Genomic DNA, 23,224 nt, shown 5'->3' with positions numbered 1-23,224 from the left:
GAGCCATCATCTGTTGAAGCACAGAACTGTGAGTAGATAAACTCAAGGTCAGCATCGTCAAAATCTTTTGGGGACATGTCTTTTGGCCCTCCACTAGTCCCCTGGTCATGTGGGCCATTTAGTTTCCCTGCTGGTTGGAACCACTAGGTTGAGCAGCAGGTGTGTCCCTGACCGGAGCAGCAGTACAAGTTACAGTTTGATGTCCTGCAGCATGGCAGCGGAAACATAGACGTTTTCTCCTGCAGTGGGACATCGTGTCATGGTTATCATCCTGACAAATGTTACATGGACCTTGAAATCTTGTGCGGCCACCATATCTTGATCTTGGTAGCTTCGAACCCTGGGAGGCCTCCCGCTGCAATAAGCGTTCCAGCAGAACAATGACATGTTCAAGTGACTGACCCTCAGCTAAGAATGTTCTGCCAGCTGTATTTGTTTGTGCGGCAAGAGTGCTCTCAATAGACTGAGCTTGACTTTGCAGAACTCTCGCAGGCTGGGTAGACTGTAAGCTGTCAGCTGGACATGTGGACTGACGCTGTTGGAGACGCCTTCTGCGGTGGAGTTCATCCAGCCTCACCTGAATATCAGCAGCTGTCCACTCCTATAAAGGCTTGCAGCTGAAGACTAGAGACAGTTCAGTGTCAGGGCTGTGCGTGATAAACATGACTGTTACTTCACGAGAAGGGTTTTCAAGAGTCTTGCCCTGTCTCTTTAGTCCTTCTATTGTATTGTCAATGGCTTTGTTAAGCCGAATCCAGTAATCCACAGCATTCTCGGTGGGGTGAGGCGTTGTATCATAAAAGTCGGCTAGAGGCATAAAGGAGGTCACAGAGTCACCAAAGTGCTGTTTAAGAATGTCAAACACAGGTTGCGGGCCAGACTTTAAGTCCAAGGTGGGTTTGCTGCGCAGCCCAACAGTCACAACATCACGTGCCCTTCCCCTTAGCTTACTCAGAACCTCATCTACCTGTTCACGTAACTCAATGCCCCTCCTACTCAGATAAAGCCTGATGGCTTCCTCCCACTCAGAGATGGAAAGTCTGTCAGTGTGGTCTCCCCTGAAAGTATGTGGTTCATAACTATCATGAGAAACAGTCAGGTTAACCTTAGAAAGATCTTGACCGAGCAAGGCTACCATTAGCAGCTGGGATGGACTGTAGACATGAAACAATGTTTTCACCTATACTGGTCCCTATCTGCCTCACCAAGTCACCGAGAAGAGAAACCGGGACATGTTCAACATCCTGACTGGAAGGTGCAGACTGCTCACCCACCCCCATATCTGCCGTGGCACCTGCATCATCATACACAGTATGAGCAACATTAGCACGGTGAGAAGTAGAAGTAAAGTTTTTGTCCGTCCTAAGCCCACCCACAGCCGGTGACTCACTAAACCACTTTGTTGCACCCCGACCAATACCTGACATATTAAACCCATTCATAGTGAAAAAGAAAAGAAGATAAAAATCCCAATTAATATAAAACACTTTTTTTCCCCCACTTTTTCTTTCTTTTAACACCCCCCCCAAAAAATCCTTCATATCACATATTTTTCTTCCATTGAGATTTAAATCTCAAATAAAGAGAAAACACTTCCTTTTTTTTTCTTGAGGCTACCTTAAATATAATACCATACTTGCCAACCCTCCCGAATTTGCCGGGAGACTCCCGAAATTCAGCGCCTCTCCCGAAAACCTCCCAGGACAAATATTCTCCCGAAAATCTCTCGATTTTCAGCCGGCGCTGGAGGCCACGCCCCCTCCAGCTCCATGCGAACCTGAGTGAGGACAGCCTTTTTTCACGTCCGCTTTCCCACGATATAAACAGCGTGCCTGCCCAATCACGTTATTCCATACGAGGCGTCCGGCATACCGCCGATGAGCTTGGTGCAGATGGAGAAGTTCTTCTCGGCGTCCGTGTTGGCGCACACGTTGCCAAAGCCGACGCTGGTCAGGCTGCTGAGGGTGAAGTAGAGGGCGGCGATGTACGAGCTGCGCACCGACGGGCCGCCGACCGTGTTGTTGACGTAGGGCATCTCCAGGCGTTTGCCCAGCTCGTGGAGCCATCCTCGGGGAAGAGACGCGAGGACAATAGGGTGACAAGAACTAAATCATCCAGACTACAGATAAATTGTATTATTATGTTTATCTTACCTAAAAATAAATATATTTATTAATATAAAAAATAAAAAAAATAAATACATTTTTACTATAATTTGCTAAAAACATCAAAATTTATTGTATTTTTATTTGTATTTTTTCTGACTCCTTATTACATCCAGCCATAGAATTATACATTAAAATAAACATATTTGAAATAATTAATTTAAAATGATCATAATGATTCATTTAAAATGACCATATTTAATTATTAAAATAATTGCTTGTTTATCAACAACTTTAGCATTTTATTAATTACATTTTGAAGCTCTCAGTGTAATGGTTTACTAGGGGAGGTGACGGCAAACATACACCAGGGGGAAGTATGTACAAATATTTATTATATATATAGACAATATAGAAATATATATAATAATAATAAACAATACAACTAAACTAAGGAAATGGAGTGTGAACTAGAATACCAGAGTGTGTGATGTAAGACTATGTGTGTAGTATTTAACTGGAATGTGTGTTACCAAAGTGTTGAAGAGATACGAGGAAGTCCAGGGGGCAGGCAGATGATCCGGGATACAAGCGGGGTCCGTGGGGCTGAGAGGAGCGTCAGAGTTCAAGTCCATGCGAGGTGGTCGAGATCCGGGAAGGCAAAACACTGCGGGCACACGGGAGAAGACAGGGGGGTCAAGGCACGGAGAGGAAACAAGGAGAGAGTCTAAAGGCAGTCGCTTACTGTACACCATGAGAAAACTAAGTTCCCGCGCCGATCCTTGGGTCCACCCTGCCTTTATCCGGCACGCCCTCATCAGGATCAGGTGTGCAGATAGCCGGTGAGTGTTTGCAGCTGGTGGCTGCTGCAGGGCGGAGACGCGCGCGGCGCGTCCCTGGATGTGCGCACCCGTGGGCGTGTCCCGAGGTCCGCACAGACGGATGAGCGGCGTTGGCAGGAGGGAAGCGGGATCGAATCCGCGCCGTGACACTCAGAAGCCAAGTTATGTATATTCCTTAAGATTTATTTATGCAAGTTTGAAGTATCAATTATCCAAACACAGTTTTGTTTGCATATTTTCAGGATGTAGATATATATATATATATATATATATATATATATATATATATATATATATATATATATATATATATATATATATATATATATATATGAAATACTTGACTTTGTGAATTCTAGCTGTAAATATACTCCTCCCCTCTTAACCACGCCCCCAACCACACACACCCCTGACCACGCCCCCCCCCCCCCCCCCTGAACAAATGACTACAGACTGTATCTGAAGTAAACTAGCTACAGCAACACCTTCATTACATTAATAACATTATGAAAAAAATATATGTAACTGACAAAAAGAAGAGGACTCAAGGGGCAGCCTTGAGGAACGCCTTATGTCAATCACAAGTTTGGTCCACAGTGTTACATTTTTGCTAGCATGTGTAAATGTTCAATGCAAGGTTCTACCAATGTGATTACAGTGGTCCAAGTTCCTCTATATAACAGGAGCACACTACTGTTTTTAGGAATTTGCTTCAAAAATGTTTGTCCCCCAAGTTTTAAACTGAACTCGGGGGCTGGTATTGGGCCATTCCGCCAGTTGAATTGCCCTGAACTAAGGCATGTGTGCATCACAGACAAGGTGCTTTGTTTAAAATCCCTTTGCTCATGTATAAACTGCTATGATTAATAACTGGCTTCATGTAATAGTCCCTGCTATCTGATAGTTCAACTTTGACACTCAGATGGTGTTTTCCTTTGCTAGCTCTTACTGTAGGCAGTAACATGGATTCAGTTCAACTCGTGCCTTCTCTACAGCAGTGCGCCTTTTCAATCACCAGTTAGACTCCGGCAAAAATGAATATTAATGCTGACCAATGCTGCAGTAGATGAAGTTTGTCAGAAACACAACGGTGGGGGCACTTGTTCTCAGTCTGTGGGGGCGTTTAAAGAGCAACTTCTTGGCGCTGATCACCTAATATATTCAGTTTATTGTTGGATCCCTGACTCTGACTGACATGATGGTTGAAAGATCAATCGTTTTGTTTGACCCTGTGGTTTTTTGAATTTTTTTATTGAAACGGCACCCTCTTATACTTTGTCAGGTTGCCATTGACTTCACAGCTTCCAATGGAGACCCCAGGAACAGCTGCTCTTTGCATTACATCAACCCCTACCAGCCCAACGAGTACCTGAAGGCTCTCATAGCTGTGGGTGAAATCTGCCAAGACTACGATAGGTTTGTCCCTCTATTTTGTCTCACAGCAAAGATTCTTTGGTTGACACAGGGTTTGACTCTCTGAGTGACTTGGCAGCAACTGAGAGCTCCTTGTGGGCTATTTAAGCTGAGGACAGTAAAGCCATGTTTCTAATAAAAGTGATGGATGAGTTTCTTCCAAAGTACAATACAATATATCAAAGGGAAGAGGGGGCATATTCTAGAAATAGGGTAAAAACAAAGCATCAGAACATTAAAAAGGAGACATACTAAAAAGAAGAATAGAATAAAATAAATTGAAACATTGAATATTGTAAAATATCAGACTAATAATAACAACTACATGCAGTATTTGCTCTACAGAGTAAGGTGGTTTTTTTAAAAATCTTTTCCATGTCTTGGCCTAATTTGGCTTAGATTTAATGTCTGAAAGAATAAACAAAAGCTGAAAAATGTCAAATTTTAATAGGAACATATCTCAATGTTGCAGCATGCACCCATTAGTGGAAAAGGTTGTACACCCCTACTTGATATATTAGCAGTAATTGCCATTTGAAAGTATTTTTTTGCATTTTAAATTTAATTGAAAATGAACTGCAAACCTAATTCTAAAGTATGACATTTACTTTTAATACATTGTTGGTCTTCAACATAACTAAGCCATGCCAAATACAGACGATTATAAAAGATTGACCTTTAAGTACCGGTGGATTGGAAAAACAAGTTACTACTTTATAGAAGCAATTATTATATACTTCTGGGGCCGTATTTATCAAGCGTCTTAGAGCGCCATTTTACACTTAAGTCCTGAGAATTTGCGAAATTTAGTCCTACTCTCAAACTTAAGAATAAAAGCTATTTATCAACTTTCTTAAGTCTAAGAATCACTCCTACTCTCCACGATATTTAAGAGACCTTCAGAGGTGTCCTACGTGGTTAGGAGTTGCCAGCGGGGGATGGCACTGAGGCGAGAGAGACGTGCGCGAACGTTCAGGGAGCGGAAGGATGTCCTGGCTTTGTTTGATGACGGTATCGTTTAGACAGAGCGGGTATTATTTTTGTCACAGATTTAATAATTTTCGATTCCATGTTGATTTCTGCATGTGGCTGCAGTGGGCTAGTATACCCACACCAGTTTCAAATTAGTTGCCTAATTAATGAATTGGAAAGAAAAGGAAACATTTATTTTTGATTCATTGCCAATATTGTTTGTTTGTTTTGAATTATTTTGTAGTTTATTGTCAAAATATACACTCCCATTGTCCACTTAAATATTTCTAAGATATTTCTTTATTCTTAGACAAGGGATTCCCTTCCGTGATTGGTCATTTCTATGGACACAGAAATGACGTCACCTAAAATTCCGTTTACGGCACATAGTAATGTCGTAATTCAGCTCTGAGTGTGACACTTAAGATTCAGTCCTACACTTCGCTGAAAGTGTGAGTAAGAATTGATAACTAACTTTTAAGTGCAGCTTTCAGCGAATAATTTCTTTACTCATAAGTCAACTCTTAGCAGACTTCTTAGGAGTAATTCTAAGAAGCTTGATAAATACGGCCCCTGATCTATGACACCAAAAGACTTCCAAAGTTTGCAAATAAGTAGATGTGATCAAAATAGTATCAATCTCATGGAGATTCCCGAACCATTTTGAGAGTTAATGAGGAAGCCCGTCACGTGATCTGTGACATAGCATTAGGAACCACACATCCCTTCCCCATTAACAACAATGCTAATCAAGTAGACTTTGTGAGAGCCAACAACGATTACTTTGGGAAACATTATAATCCAGAACCTCATATTTTTGAGCCCGAACACAAAGAGGACAAGCAATAAGTTTAAGAGGCCGAGTGCTAAATTGATGCAGCTTTATTTAAACACTTATAGCATCAGCAGTATTGCTAAGTGCTGAACATACAAACTAACTTAGAAACTAGACTTCCTTTTATTGTCATTCAAATTTGAACTTTACAGTACAGATAAGAACAAAAATGTTGTTGCATTAGCTTGTTGTAGTGCAGGATAAAAGAGCAATAAGGTGCTGAGTGTTTGCATTTACAAAAGGTGCAGATATAAATAGATTACAGTACAGCTAAATATATTGCACTTTTGCATATGCATCCACCTTTATGGATGTATGTTATATTGTCTTTATAGTCCAGCGAGTTATTCCGTCTTTTGGGAGAATTGAGGGGATTATTATGATGCGTTCAAGAGACTTATAGCCTGAGTGAAGAAGCTGTTACAGAACCTGGAGGTTCTGCAACAGAGGCTGTGGAACCGCTTTCCAGAGTCCTGCAGTGAAAAAAGTCCTTGCTGGGGGTGGGAGGAGTCTCTACTGATTTTATGAGCCCTGGTCAGTCAGCGGCTTTTTGCGATCTCCCGGATAGGAGGAAGAGGAGTCCTGATTATCTTTTCCGCCATTCTCACCACTCTCTGCAGAGACTTCCAGTCTGAGTTGCTGCAGGCTCCAGTTCAGACAGAGATGCAGTTGGTCAGTGCTCTTTTCATCCGACGCAAAAAATGCATGCGCTGCTGAGCTCTTTTATAAGAGCTCCGATGTGTAGGGGCCAGGTCTGCACCCCCAGGAACTTGGTGCTGCTTACGATCTCCACTGCTGTGCCGGTGATGAAGTGTGGAGTATGGCTGGACTGGTGCCTCCTGAAGTTGACAAAGGTCTCCTTGGTTTTGTCAACGTTCAGGACCAGGTTGTTGGTTCTGCACCAGTCAACCAGATGTTTCACCTCCTCCCTGTAGTCCATGTCGTTGTTGTCCCAGATGAGGCCCACTACTGTTGTGTCGTCCGCATACTTCACAATGTGGTTAGTAGTGGACCTGGCGCAGCAGTCATGGCTCATCGGTGTGAACAGCAGTGGCCTGGAGACGCAGCCCTGGGGGTAGACGATGCTCAGAGAGATGACACTGGAGGTGACCATAATAAAACAAACACTTACTGTAATATTTCCATTCTCGCTTGGATGCAGACAGACGGGACGCTCACATAATCTCGTTTACATGAAGATTCAATCACAATCAACACGAAGGGTTAAAAAAATATATTTTTTGCTGTCCTGGGGGATGTGAAAGTCGACCAGCCTCTCGGTCCATGGCCACTTTTGTCTACTACAAGGTGAGAGATACATACATTATAATCTAGGATTTACTTTTAGCAAGTTTGGGATGAAGCAGAAGCATCCGCTGGCTAAGTGGGAGCCCAGTTGCTTGTGGGGCGGAGTGGTCTTCCTGTCCGTCTCTGGGCACCCCGGGTAGGGGCGCCCTGTCTTTCTTCCCACGTGGGGTATGTTCTCTTGCTGGCTTGGGAGATGGCTGTCTCCCTCTTCTCCCGTGCCCTGTCCTCTGCCGGACACTTCTGTCTACGAACGATGGGCGTAGTTCTGGGGGTCTTGTCGCTGGCCGGCATGCCTGCGGGGAGCCGGTGGTCCCTTGTTTCCTGGGTGACCTGCTGTTTTGGATTGGGCTCTCAGGGTAGCTGGGGCCGTACTCTGGCTCCCGCACATACTGGGACACAAATATATTGTACATATAAACACACATACGTATGCACATACACACTATTATTCTTGCATACAGTATATACATATATACTGTTGCGTTGACCAGCATTCCTCCAATGGGGAATTCAAATTGCTAGTCTCTCCCAGATTCTTTTTATGGCAATAAGATGATGTTTATATTCAATCAACAGGCAGTAGTTGGTATTTTGTGGTTTATTCTCCAAGCTTAGAGGACAAACGTGAGACCAATCTAGCACCCCCCCGTTCCCTCGCCCGGTCTAGCTCGGTCTCCCCTCAAACCCCCGGAAGTCCTGTGATCTTCCCTCTGTCCCTCGCCCCCACTCCCTTTGTTTAGACTACTCCGAGTTATCTCTACTCTGACACATTCCAATCTAGAAGGCCGACACCTTACTATGAGAATCAAAAGAAGGAAGAATACTAGCTATTCTTTATATGACTATAGGAGTTTAGAAAGAAGTAACACTTAAATATGGATATGATTCTGATCTGCTTCCCACAAGTCCACCTTTAAGATCTTCTAATAAGATCTTTATTACTTGTACAAAACTTATAAAGCACGCCCCACATTAAAGTCTTAAAGTTACCACTTTGCTAGACCCCTTTAGTGACACTTAGCACAAGGGGCTGTGCGGTTCTGGATGGTCTTGAGGGAGATTGTTCAGCAAGTCCCTCAACTGTGTCACGAGTCAGGTTGGTTAGTCTCAATGGCGGCGGGGAGTTAGAGAGGCCGCTGAAACAGGAGTTCCAAGGGGTGTTAATTTGGTGACTGGGGTCACCAGTCTAACCATAGCACAAAGCCCAACGGCTGACGTCGGGATTCTAATGTACAATCTGTGCTCCTCACAACACCAGAATAAGTCAGCTCGTGCCCAAGGGCCTATCCTAGAGCCATCTATCAGTGTGGTGCACCAGTAACGGTTAATGTCACCCAATTTGTTGGGGGACGAAGAGGGTCCTGTAATTTGAAAACGCGTGTAATTCAGCTTTTGGGCCACAAAGGGAAGAAGTCGGGTGGCATTTTCAACAGAAGGGTACACATGTCAGTCAACTTAAAAGGGGCGGGGTAAGTGTGGGAAAAGGGACGTCCAGCGGAAGAAGCAACACAGTCACCCGGGTTTTGGCATCCACCTGAGCCACAGGTTGTCGGCACCCGCTCCTAAGGTCAAAGTTACCAGGCCTTCGGTGGTGATGTCATTAGCACGCACAGATGTGAGAGCCTTTGAAACACCACCGAGGTGGGGTGGTACTTTAGGTGCTACAGAGGGTGTAGAGGTAGTTAACGCCCTCTCAAGGACATTAATTTTAATAATTCCTTTAGAGTCTGTATCAGTCAGGTCAACCCCCAAAACAACATAAAAGGGACGATGGGCACCACTTACCATAGTATGTTGTCTGCATCCGACACCAATGGTTCAGGGTTGAGTCGTAACAAATATAGAGGTTATTACCACGGTAATAGCTATTGTGTCCCCCGTAATTAATCACACTGCACAGGTCAAAAAATAATTCTTGCTATCCCCTTTGACCCAGTCTATATAAAGTCCGCTGTATGTTCTAAGACACTTATCAGTCACTGTCGTCGGGAAGGAAGAACTGAGACACAAAGACAGTAGAACACGCCCAAGCACCAGTCCGTCAGGGAACACTACCGGGTGTAACATCCTGCCTTTCGTCTATCAATATCAGAGTAATTTAGGTAACAAAACGGGGATAAACATCAAACTTTTCACTTAATGTAACGACACATATAGTTATGTTGAAAACAAGCAAGAAAAACTAAGAAACATTTAGCATACTGGATTGGTCTCACATAAGGATATACAATATAGAAGTTGAAAAGAGTAATGTAGGTAGAAAATCTCTCTCGTCTCCTGGGCTGTGGGGCAGATGATGTGGCGAGGGGGTCAAGAGGGGCAGATGTTGTGGCGATGTCAGCAATGACATCCGCTGGTAATCGGTCAGGTTCTTCAGCAGTAGTGCAGAGGGAGAGGTGGTACCAGGTGTCCCTTCCACCAGCCAGTCGAAGGGCGTGGGACGTCCGTTCCACGACCTTGAAGGGACCAGTCCACCTGAGCTCCGTCCACTTGCGTTTGGTGACCTTGATCTTGACCCTCTCAGCGGCCGGAAGGGAATCTGTACAGAAAAACTGGCACACAAATTCTGCAATTTTTTGTGTAAAATACCATTTTGGTTTTACGCTGAGTCCTCCTTCCATGGGGGCTGCTGGTCCTGTGAATGGCTGACCTGTATGCAGCTCATAGGGTGAAAAACTCAAAGGGCGGTAAAACAGTTTTATTCACGGACCTTCGAATGATCATTAACGCTAATTGCAACATGTCAATCTAATTAAATTTGGTCTGTGCACAGATTTTAGCCAATTAGTTTTTGATGTTCTGGTCCATCCTTTCAACCTTACCTTGGGACTCAGGATGGTACCCCAAACCTGTGTTCTAGTCCGAAAGCCTTTTCGACCAAGGCTAAGTGAGTATTTTTTTTAAATGGTTGCCGTTGTCTGACTTAATCTTTTTGGGGAAAACATGTCGGGGTACTAGGTCATTCACAAGTCATTTAATTACTGATATTGCATCCTCTTTTGAGGTTGTTGTTGCTTCCGGCCAACCACTGTGATTGTCAACACAAGTCAGTACGTACCTTTTCCCTTGTACCGTATTGATCATATCAGTGAAATCAAAGACTATACATGGTTCACCCTCACCTCCTCCATATTCTAAATTTGATCTACTAAAGTACTATCGATGTGTAAAATCGTTATTTTCAAATTAAAATTAGTTATAACTTCTTACCCACGGGAAAAACGTTAAAACTATGGAATGTGTCAGAGTCGGATGATTGTCGATTTTGTTCCAAGGAGTCTGTATCCACCCTCACTCACCCCCTTCTGTTTCTGAAAAAAGGACTGTGTTAGTCATACTATCACTTTCAGAAACATCTAAGAAAAAGGTCAGCTAATAGTCAAGTAGCGGAGGGCAGGTCATGTTTGAGGTCAATGATTGTCTCTTCAGCCTCTATGGTCCACTGGGCAGTGGTGTTAGGGTAGGGGACCCCTTAGCAATATCACAATTAACTCAAACTCATCTGAACCCTAACTTTTATGTAACTTATTCAATATGGTGAAAGTAACAAAATATGCTTATATTTATATTGTCACCAATACTAGAAAAATACTACCCTTATGGCGGATGCTTTAGCAATAGTATTTTGAAATTTTACCACACCTGGTGGCCCCAATAATTCATTAAGTCAAGCTCATGTTGTAGAAAGTTGAATGATGCAGACACGTTTGTTACTGAATACTTTCTATCAGACTTCTGTCTTGACGACTATGTGTATGTAATGAGCAACTATAATCATTTGATATGCTTAAATGTGTAATGTGTCGTTTTAGCTTAGCTGTTGTGTAGCTGCTAGCTCCTCGTAGCCTACAGGTGTCTAAAGTGCAGCCCATAGTTATGTGTTTAACATAACCATGGGCTAAACCTAAACAATTGAAAATGTGGTATTTGGGTGTCGGTGTAATGTTTGGCAGCTACGCCGTGTCTTATCATTGGACCTAAGTTCTTTGGTTTTGTAGGCGAGACAGAGAGCAAGGGAACAATGTGGGACACTATTGTGTCCATCTTATACCATGCTAGCTGTTGCAAAGATAGGTCAACATGAGCAGCCACACCTTGAGTTCCAACATATATAAATAATCATAACATATGGCGAGTCGGGTGGCAGAACACACGGAAGCATCTCAGTCAGTCAGGGTTTTCACTGTTAGAGCAGTTGGATGTCAGCCATTCCTGTTGTTTCAGGCTGTGGTATGAGCTCATGGAGGAGTCTTGGTAGTGGTGTCGCAGCTGGGTGGTTGAGCCGTCAGGTAACACCAGGAATGTTCCTTCTTTGCGATTTGAATGTCAGGGTACAGTCTGTAAAGGAGGTCCAGCAATCTGAACCGGAAGTGGTTTGGTGACAGGTAACTTTCTTGTGACCCCAGCGAAGCCTTCGACCTTTAAAGAGGAAGCACACAGTTTTTTTGGTACCTCTGCATTCAGAATCGAATGGGTGGCTGATAAAATTGTCCGTTGACACTCATGTCCAGCAGGGGTCCTGTCGGTACTTCCTGCTGCGGCTCCTGATGTGGGCGTCCTCTTACACGCCTTCGTGTTCGTTTGTTGGCACGACGGAACCTTTCCTGTTCAGAAATGTTCGGACAGTCACGACTCCAGTGACCAGGCTGGTCACAGCCGAAACAGTGTCTACCCCAGACCGGCTTTGAAGCATCGTGTTGTCCACCACCCGAGTCCAACCGCACGTCTGTTGAGGATTCTTTCCTCCACCTGTTGGAACTCAAAAGCAAGGTCACCCACTGCTGAATATACCCTAGCTGATCTTTGACCTTTTGGTTCTTTTAACCTTTTATCTTCAGCGATCTGTAATTTAAGTAGTCGTTTCCTTGTTGCTCTGTCATTAGCCCTATTTTGCATGGGATGAATAAAATGTCCTGCCATATATTGTTTTTGGCACCGTGTATATCAGGGTTAACTTTGTCCAAAGTGTTTGGCCAAAGGTTCCCTCCCGGAGGTACAGGTGGGAAAGCAAGGTCAACAATGGCTTGCATGTATGCATCGGCAAGAGACTTATATTGTAGTATGTCCAAAGTGTTAATGTCATGTGTCAAAAATGTCTGCCGGAGAAAATGGTCAGACGTGTACAAGGGGTTAATTTTCGGAGGCAGGATTAATCTTAGAGGGGGCGTGTTAATACCTCCTTCTCTTGTCACTGGAGTAGGGGGCGGTGTCCTAGTCAAAGTTTGGGCGGGTCGTTTGAATTGTCTTACGCATGCGCGGCAGACAAAAAACCAATCAGTCCATTCTGTCATTAATCATCGGTTCTTTTGCTGCATTTCGTTTTTCCACGTAATCCCCGTTTACTTTTATCATACGCCAAACTCTTTAATTCTCTCCCTGAGTGTTCCATTTTCACCAGCGCACGCACACACACACACACACACACACACACACACACACACACACACACACACACACACACACACACACACACACACACACACACACACACACACACACACACACACACACACACACACACTCAGCAGCACACACACACACACGAGCACGCGTAAGCACTCCCGCACACACACACACACACTCAGCAGCACACACACACACGAGCACGCGTAAGCATTCCCGCACACACACACTCACACTCAGCAGCACACTCTCTGCGTTTCACTTTACCATAAAACTTCCAGTTAATTTTTTTAATTTTTTTATTTTATTTTACCAGACGTTTGAGTTCACGACTTTTCGAGTATTGTAAACTCCCTTTTAACCCTTTCAAGGAACGTTCTCCTTTTTTTTTCTCTTTTTTTTCTCTCTACCTGCTAGTTCCATTGTCGACAACCGTCCATTCAATTGATCATTACACAGTAATGATTAATCACATTTTTCCCCGACCGCCATCACATTCCTGTCTGTCACACTCCAAGGCCATGTGTCTATTTCTTTACGTTTTAGTGTCTTATCTCACTGGGATCTTTTAACCCGCTTCCTTACGTTTCAGTGTCTTATCTCACTGGGATCTTTCAACCCGCTTCCTTACGTTTTAGTGTCTTATCTCACTGGGATCTTTCAACCCGCTTCCTTACGTTTTGGTGTCTTATCTCACTGGGATCTTGCAACCCGAACTCATTAAGGGACGACCAAATTCCCAGGGTAAGCTACACCCAACTATTAGTTTACTCGTCAATGAAACTGCCCATCACGGTAATCGAGACACAATGGCCTGAGTTGACCACTTATTTACAATTTTAATGCAATGGCAGGCTCGGCAAAAATGCAATCAATCTATCAAAATCACCAATCTGTGCCTGGGATTACAAAACAGTGTTTGACTTACAGACTTCAGGACAGACTCCTAAAGCAGATTTTATATAAAAAGGCTCTGCTCACCTTGTATTGGCCATTTGAGTCTGTCCAGAAGATTGCAAGAAGTCATCAATCAACAGCGTGCCATCTCGGACGAAGCCCCCAAATTGTTGCGTTGACCAGCATTCCTCCAATGGGGAATTCAAATTGCTAGTCTCTCCCAGATTCTTTTTATGGCAATAAGCTGATGTTTATATTCAATCAACAGGCAGTAGTTGGTATTTTGTGGTTTATTCTCTAAGCTTAGAGGACAAACGTGAGACCAATCCAGCACACCCCCGTTCCCTCGCCCGGTCTAGCTCGGTCTCCCCTCAAATCCCAGGAAGTCCCGTGATCTTCCCTCTGTCCCTCACCCCCACTCCCTTTGTTTAGACTACTCCGAGTTATCTCTACTCTGACACATTCCAATCTAGAAGGCCGACACCTTACTATGAGACTCAAAAGAAGGAAGAATACTAGCTATTCTTTATATGACTATAGGAGTTTAGAAAGAAGTAACACTTAAATATGGATATGAGAGGACTTCCGGTCTGGGCAAGATGGAGTAGACACGTGTTGAGTCTCCCTCCCACAACTTTTTACATTGCCACTCTTTTAAAACTCCATAAACAAAGCCAGCGAGCTGGTGAACATATTACTCCGGAGTTGCAACCGGCAAGAAATGCCAACTCACTCGACGAAGCGGAACGCCAGAGATACCGGGGCCGGACCTAGCTCTTCCGACGGAGGTGCCGGTGAAGTCAGTATGTCGGCTATAGCTAAGCTTCTGGAAGAACACCGCCAGGCCCTCTCCACGGACTTCAGGACAGCAATTTCTACACTCGAGACAAAGATTGATAAGGTACACACCAAGGTCTCTGAACACTCTCAGAAAATTACCTCACTCGAAGAAAATGCTACTTTGCAAGACGAACGCCTGCTAGCACTGGAAGCAACATGTGCTAAGCTAACGGACATCGAGGCTAAGCTACGTGCTAAAGTTAGCGACCTCGAATCCCGGAGTCGGCGAAACAACATCCGAGTGGTCGGCATACCAGAGTCCGTGGAGGGGCCACGTCCAACTACCTTTTTTGCGGAACTACTGAAGGAGATTTTTGACGAGGATTTCTTTGAATCACCGCCGGAGTGCGACTGGGCTCATCGAACACTCGCTAGCAAGCCGAAGCCAGACCAGAGACCGAGGCCCGTTCTGATACGGCTACACAAGTACCAGGTGAAGGAGAGAATTATCCGCGAGGCCAGGGCCAGGAGAGGCAAGCTACAATACCGAGGGTACCCCGTCGCCATCTTCGAGGACTACGCACCTGAAGTGGTGGAACAACGCCAAAAATACCGCGATGTGATGCCGAAGCTCTACCAAATGGGCCTACGACCAGCATTACTGTTCCCGGCCAGGCTTGTCATAGTAACGAAGGATGGTGGTAAGAAGAGACTCGGATCGGTTACAGAGGCTGAGGACTTCTTGACATCAATCCGCACGTAAGATACCTGATGGGCTTGGATGGCTATTTACCACTAAAATACGTCTGGACATGACAACAATTTGCACCAGGACTGTGCAGCTCCTGGAATAAAGACTGTAAGTTCCAACTTTTTCAGAGGCCTGACTTATGATAACTTTACATTCACTGTGGACATTGTGGGCCTTTGTTTGTTTTGCTGTTCTAAACCTTGACCACCATTTTAGACGTGTGTTCATAATAGGAAGCAATGTTTGAGTGTTGCAATTTACACACTGGCTAACGGTGGTCACATAATTTCCAACATAGATGGTCGTAACTATTTTTGGTCTGTTTGTTTGTTCCGCTCCGTACCGGGCGTTCTTTCTTCTTTTTCCTGAGGGGCCAAGCTATTTGTAACACATTTTGATTATGCATCCTAATTTGTTTTAATCCGAACTAGTTATTCGTATGCACATTATGAGGCACTCCTTGGTCCAAAAAACATCACTACAGCTACTGGTGCAGTGCACTGTACATTTCGGTATGTGCCTTGTTTGTTTATTTCGGTTTAATATTTCCTATATTACTATACACTCAGGTTGGGATGCGTCTCATGATAGTAGGCTCACTTTAAATTCTTATTTCGCTTTATGGAGTTCATTACTGCTACTGTAAGGGAGGAGACTCCGGAAGTTAACATTAGTCAAGTTAGGCTAAGTAAGAGCGAGAGAGCTCAGATAAGGTTCTTATTTAGGGTGGGTAGTAAGGGTAATTGCATTCTAATCTATTGGGGTTTGTTGAAATGTGTCTTTCTGTCATTACTAGTTTGGTGTTTTGTACTATTTTGTTATTATTTTTTTTATTTTTTTTTTGCTGCTATGTCTTCCCTCTCTCCCTCCCGTCCCTCCCCGTGGGGTCTAAGGCGTGTCACACAGATTTACTGTTGGGGTCTAACAGATGGCGGATGCTGGTAGGATGACGAGTGGCGGAGTGCGTATCATCTCTTGGAACACCAAGGGCATGAACAACGCTGTCAAAATTGGTAAAGTCTTAACTCGGCTGCAGCATCTTAAAGGGGACATTATGTTTCTGCAAGAAACACACCTGAAGACATCAGAAATTCTCCGTATTAAGAGGTCTTGGATGAGCCACTTATTCCATTCCAAATTTTCTGCTAGGGCTAGAGGTTCAGCCATAATTATCCATAAGCGTGTTATGTTTGAGCCAGCAGACGTTATAGAAGATAATGAGATGTTGTGGTTTCGGGCACGTTACAGAACACACCAGTAATTTTAGTCTCTGTGTATGCACCTAACTGGGATGATGACACTTTTTTCACAAGACTTTTTGCTAGGATCCCCAACGTCGATAGCCACCGCATAATCGTAGGCGGGGATTTTAACTTAGTCCAGGATGCGATTCTTGATCGATCCTCCCATACTCGAAATACACTATCCAAAGCAGCAGAGGCTGTGTCATCTTATGCAAACCAAGTAGGACTTTCAGATCCCTGGAGATTCAGGAACCCGCATGGGAAGGCATTTTCATTCTTCTCACACGTTCACCATTCGTTTTCCCGTATTGATTTCTTTTTAATAGATAACAATCTCTTGCATTGTATTAGCGCATGTGACTACCACCCGATAGCCGTCTCTGACCACGCGCCAATTTCAGTCGACATTAAATTTCCGCAAGGTGTGACCGGCCGCACAATGTGGAGGTTCAGCTCTCACTTGCTCTCGGACATTAAGTTCAAAGATTTTGTTGAAACAGAAATTCGTACCTATATTGAGTTTAATGACACCCCTGACATTGAAAATAGCATCTTGTGGGAAGCACTTAAGGCTACTGTCCGGGGACAGGTGATCGCTTATATTTCCAGGATGAGGAGGACTGAGAGGGCTAGGCTGACGGAAATTGCTAAAGAACTCCTCGACCTCGACAATGTATACGCTGTTTGTCCATCTCCATCCCTGTATAAAAAACGTATTCTGCTACATTCGGAACATGACCTGCTTATGACGCACATAGTAGAAAGACAACTGCGACAATCCAAACAATGCTTCTATGAACATGGAGACAAGGCCGGCCGACTTTTAGCTCAACGGGCCAGGGCTGCTTGCGCATCACGGTCGATTCCCAAAATTAAACTACCCGATGGTAGTTATACTTCTGATCCAGTTGATATTAATAAGTGTTTTTCTGAATTTTACACTAAATTATACACTTCTGAATGTTCTCCTATCTCCGCGATTTGCCCCAACCCCCTCGATTCATTAACATATCCTTGCATTGATGTAAACATTGCCAGGGAGCTGGGTAGACCCATTTCCTCGTCAGAGATACAGGAGGCAATTCGATCTATGCAAAATGGAAAGTCGCCCGGTCCTGATGGCTTCACAGTTGAATTTTACAAGGCTTACTCATTACTGTTATCCCCCATTTTAGCAAGAATGTTCAATGATTCCTTCAACGCCGGCCGCTTACCAGGGACTCTGTCAGAGGCTTCCATTTCATTACTTCTTAAGAAAGACAGGGATGCTACCTCTTGTGGTAACTACAGACCGATCTCGCTCTTGAATGTGGACTGTAAGATTCTGGCGAAAGTTCTCTCTACGCGTCTTCAAACCGTGATGCCCTCAATAATTTCGGCCGATCAGACAGGCTTCATGCTGGGGAGACATCCATTCTTCAATACCAGAAGATTGTTGAACATAGTTCTCACTCCGCCATCTGATACTCCGGAGGTTGTGGTGGCGCTGGATGCGGAGAAGGCGTTCGATAGGGTGGAGTGGGGCTATTTATTTTTTATTATGGAGAAATTTGGTTTTGATCCTAAATTTATTTCTTGGGTTAGAGTCCTGTACGAGACTCCGCTTGCCTCCGTACATACTAACGGCATCCGTTCGGCTTACTTCCCTCTCCAGCGTGGGACCCGGCAGGGATGTCCGCTTTCACCCTTGCTGTTTAATATAGCCATTGAACCGCTTGCTATTTGGCTTAAGAATTCGGAGGAATTTAAGGGTATCACTCGTTTTGGTCGGGTTCATAAGCTCTCCCTATATGCAGATGATCTTCTGTTGTTCGTTTCGGACCCATCGTCCTCGCTTCCCCATATACTATCGATTCTAGATCAGTTCGGTCGCTTGTCAGGGTACAAACTGAATATTCAGAAAAGCGAACTATTTTTTGTGAATAATTTGGCAAGGTCACTCCCGCGCTCACAATTCCCCTTTAGGATCTCGGAGGACGGTTTTAAATATCTGGGCGTGTTTGTCTCGAATTCTCCCACAGAGCTGTTTCGTAAAAACTTTCAAGCACTGTTAGACAAATGTAAATCGGACTTGTCCAGGTGGGCTGCCCTCCCCCTCTCCCTGGTTGGCCGCACTAACCTCATAAAAATGATTTTACTTCCGAAATTTTTATATCTCTTTCAACACATCCCTATATGTCTCAACAAATCATTTTTTGTTGGCCTTGATCAACAACTTCTTGCTTTCATTTGGCAAAACAGGCCAGCCCGCCTTAGGAAAGCCATTCTACAGCTCCCTAAGACGGAGGGTGGTCTAGCACTTCCAAACTTTAGAAATTATTTTTGGGCCTGCAATATCAATAAACTTCTGTACTGGGTCCGCTGCGACTCCCCAGCCGCCTGTCCACCTTGGGCTCACATAGAGGTAGCATCGTCTAATGGTTCCCTGCACGCGGTGATTTGCTCACAGCTACCCTTATGTTCATTGGGGACCTCCCTAAACCCAGTTGTTAAAAATACTATTAAAATTTGGACTCAATTTAGGAAACATCATGGCCTGCACAAAGCTTCCAGCGGTGCTCCGATTTTGAACAATCCCGCCTTTATCCCTGCCTGCTCTGATTCTGCGTTTCGCACCTGGTCAACTAACGGCCTTAAAATCCTCAACGACCTGTACCACGATGGAGTGTTCTCTTCGTTCGCTTCTCTGTCAACAAGATACAATATACCTAATACACATTTCTTCCGATACCTTCAAATAAGGCATTTTATTAAAAAACAATTTCCCCATTTTCCCAACCGCCCCCCAGAAGCAGAAATTGATCGGTTTCTCTCCTTTGACTCTGACAAACGACGTTTGATATCTGTAATATATAATGAAATCTGCTTTCTGAATCCACTCAACACTTCACCTGCCAGAGAATCCTGGGAGCATGACCTTGGGGCACCTATACCTGATGGGCGGTGGAGAGAAGCTTTGAGGCTGGTGCATTCATCATCTATATGCGCTAGGCATGGCCTAATACAATGTAAGATACTACATAAAGCACATTTTACTAATGCTAGACTGGCTAAAATATACCCCAATCATAGCGACGCTTGTAACCGCTGTAGACAATCCCCAGCTGACCATTTGCATATGTTCTGGACGTGCCCAAAACTCTCAAGTTTTTGGTCGGCTATTTTTGACACTGTCGGGCAGGCCCTTGATAGAACAATAACACCCAGCCCGCTGACTGCCCTTTTTGGCGTTCCGCAGGTGGACGGTTTACCTGCAACCGCTCGTCATGTCATTGCGTTAACGACTCTGCTGGCTAGGCGTACAATTCTTTTTAAATGGAAGCTTGCGTCTCCGCCGAGCCATAACAATTGGATACAAGATGTCTTGCGGTGTCTGCAATTAGAGAAGCTTCGGTTCTCGCAGAAAGGATCTGTGGCATCTTTCCATAAAACTTGGGGCCCCCTCCTGGACCTTATTAGGGACAAGCTTGACATCACCCCAAGCGATTCGGGTAACCCAACTTAGACAGAACTGACCGCTGAAGACCCCCCCCCCCTCATTCCTTGTGTTTATTTACTTTTACGTTATATTTTATTGTATATCTTAGGTATTATTTATTTATTTATTTCACCTTATTTACTCTTTATTTACTTCAATATAGTTTGTTAGATTGAAGCTAAGTTTGCATATATTCATGTGTGTCTATATTTGTTGTGGGCACTAGGCGACAATTACCTTGGGAATTAAGTGGGTGGGTATGGTAAGGGATGGGGTTTATTATGTTACTTATTGAAAAATGTGCAGATACTCCAACTTGCTGTTGCCATGATTCATCATGCTGTATTGTCTGCAAAATTCAATAAAAATATTTGGAAAAAAAAAAAATATGGATATGATTCTGATCTGCTTCCCACAATACGTACATTCATTCATACTTACTGTACATATGCGCACACATACAGTAGATACTTACGCACACATATAGGTACATGCGCTTGCACACACATACACAAAATACATACCTCTTCATTACTGGACATTATCAAAGGAGTTCTGCAAGGCTCAGTGCTGGGGCCCATTTTATTTTTAATCTACGTAAATAATCTTTGCAATAATTAGTCAAATGCAATGTACCATTTTTATACAGATGACACTTCAGAGATTTTACAAGCTGCTTTTGATGTCATCCAGGCTTGCCTATTTGATCTTAAATTGGTTTTAAATACACATAAAAACAGGCTAATGGTTTTCTCTCATTCAAGGGTGCTACTGGAAAATATTCCACATACTGTAACATCAAATGGAAACCCTATAGAGCAGGTCTTAAATTACAAGTACTTTAGTTTTACTCTTGATCAGGAGCTTTAATTTAAAGCCCATATTAACAACTTGGTCTCTAAGCTTAGGGTAAAGCTTGGTTTCTTTTTTTAGAAATAAAAACTTCTTCTCTCTTAAAATCAGAAAGAAATTGGTGACAGCGACTATCTTCCCCAGTTTTGATTATTTCCTCTTCTGTCACATTCATGAGGAACATGGACTTGGGATTTCTGTCCATGGTGTCATCATACTTGCCAACCCTCCCGGATTATCCGGGAGACTCCCGAAATTCAGCGCCTCTCCCGAAAACCTCCCGGAATTCAGCCGGAGCTGGAGGCCACGCCCCCTCCAGCTCCATGCGGACCTGAGTCCAGTGTGCGCACACAAGGAGACGAAGCAGAAGAACGAGGAAGTTACAGCCATGGCGACGCCGTCGACGAGCAAGATGAAGAAATACGCTTGCAAGTTCCAAAATGATTGGAAACAAGTATTTCAGTTCATCCAGGACAGTTCGAAGGGGAAGGGGTATGTTGCCTGTAAATTTTGTAGAACAGACTTCTCCATTGAACACGGTGGCCGAACGGATATACTCAGTCATGAACGGTCAGCGAAGCACAAAGCGTCCGCAGTGCAGCACCGGTCCCAGCCCAGTATTATGGACCACCTCTCTAAATGGAGACCCGATGGTGTAACTTATGCCGAGACAAAGATGGCTATGCTGATAGCTGGAAGCAACATCACGTTCTCATTTGCGGATGTTTTCAACAAATCCGTGAAGTATATGTTCCCGGATTCAGAGATCGCTCGCCAGTACGCAAATGGCAGAAAAAAGGCTACTCAAATAGTGAAAGGTAAGTGTTTTTTTTTTTTTTTAGTAACCAGCAAGCACAGTACAGTTAGTAGAACAACTGTGTTTTCATTACTGTGTATTTGATAGGTGCCATTGCCCCGGAATTGTATTGCATTGTACTTTCAAGTACAACAATGAGTAGATGAGTGTTATGTGTGTGTATATGTGTAAATAAATGAACACTGAAATTCAAGTATTTCTTTTATTTATATATATATAATAAAATTTAAAAAAAAAAAAAAAAAAAAAAAAAAAAAATATATATATATATATATATATATATATATATATATATATATATATATATATATATATATATATATATATATATATATATATATGAAATACTTGAGTTGGAGAATTCTAGTTGTAAATATACTCCTCCCCTCTTAACCACGCCCCCAACAACGCCCCCCCACCCCCCACCTCCCGAAATCGGAGGTCTCAAGGTTGGCAAGTATGGGTGTCATTCAAGTCCTCAACTGTCCCAGGACCTGGAAAATTTTGCTCCAAACTTGGTCAATATTTACAAAGTACTTATTGAAGTTTTTCACTACTTCATTCATATTGTAATTTTTTACGTTTTCGCCTGAAAAATTTTGAGGGTAATCCTTCTTAGCACCATTTTTAATAATACTATTTAGAATGCCCCATCTTTCTCTCATATTATTTTTGTTCCTGTCTAATAATTTACTAATATTCTTTCCTACATGTTGGTAGTATGCTAGTTAGCTCGTTTTTATATGTTTTGTACTTGTTTTCATGTTGTGTTACAGGTATCTTTCAGTCCTTTTGTCCCCTATATATATAGGGGACAAAAGAGAATAACGCTGAATAACTACAAAAGTACACTTCATTCATTAACGGTGTTACAAAAAAGATCAGTTAGAATAATACATAATGTTGGATATAGAGAACATACAAACCCTTTATTTATTGAATCAAAAATACTGAAATTCCACGACATAGTGAATTTAAAAACAGCTAAAATTATACACAAAGCAAACTATAACCTGCTACCCAAGAATATACAACAATTCTTCTCAAAAAAAGAGGAGAAATATAATCTTAGAGAAAAATGTAATTCAAAACATTTGTATGCACGTACAACACTTAAAGGCCTACTGAAATGAAATGTTTTTATTTAAACGGGGATAGCAGATCCATTCTATATGTCATACTTGATCATTTCGCGATATTGCCATATTTTTGCTGAAAGGATTTAGTAGAGAACATCGACGATAAAGTTCGCAACTTTTGGTCGCTGATAAAAAAAGCCTTGCCTGTACCGGAAGTAGCGTGACGTCGCAGGTTGAAAGGCTCCTCACATTTCCCCATTGTTTTCAATGCAGCGAGAGCGATTCGGACCGAGAAAGCGACGATTACCTCATTAATTTGAGCGAGGATGAAAGATTCGTGGATGAGGCACATGAGAGTGAAGGACTAGAGTGCAGTGCAGGACGTATCTTTTTCGCTCTGACCGTAACTTAGGTACAAGGGTTCATTGGATTCCACACTTTCTCCTTT

At 43.3% G+C, this 23,224-nt stretch overlaps 1 protein-coding gene across 3 annotated transcripts in view; it reads left to right on the top strand.

The window, feature by feature from the left end:
- The window catches only part of cpne7 (copine VII), a 136,401-nt gene that overhangs the window by 62,183 nt on the left and 50,994 nt on the right, over positions 1-23,224 (top strand). For all 3 annotated transcript variants that reach the window (XM_062028259.1, XM_062028265.1, XM_062028276.1), the window contains exon 11: positions 4,230-4,363. In XM_062028259.1, the coding sequence (XP_061884243.1) occupies positions 4,230-4,363 (134 nt within the window). The remainder of the gene's footprint in view (positions 1-4,229; positions 4,364-23,224) is intronic.

The sequence above is a fragment of the Entelurus aequoreus genome, linkage group LG02 (genome assembly GCF_033978785.1).
Source record: "Entelurus aequoreus isolate RoL-2023_Sb linkage group LG02, RoL_Eaeq_v1.1, whole genome shotgun sequence".
Taxonomy (NCBI): Eukaryota; Metazoa; Chordata; class Actinopteri; order Syngnathiformes; family Syngnathidae; genus Entelurus; species Entelurus aequoreus.
Note: the sequence above shows the minus strand (reverse complement) of the source record. Positions and strands in the feature narration are given on the sequence as shown.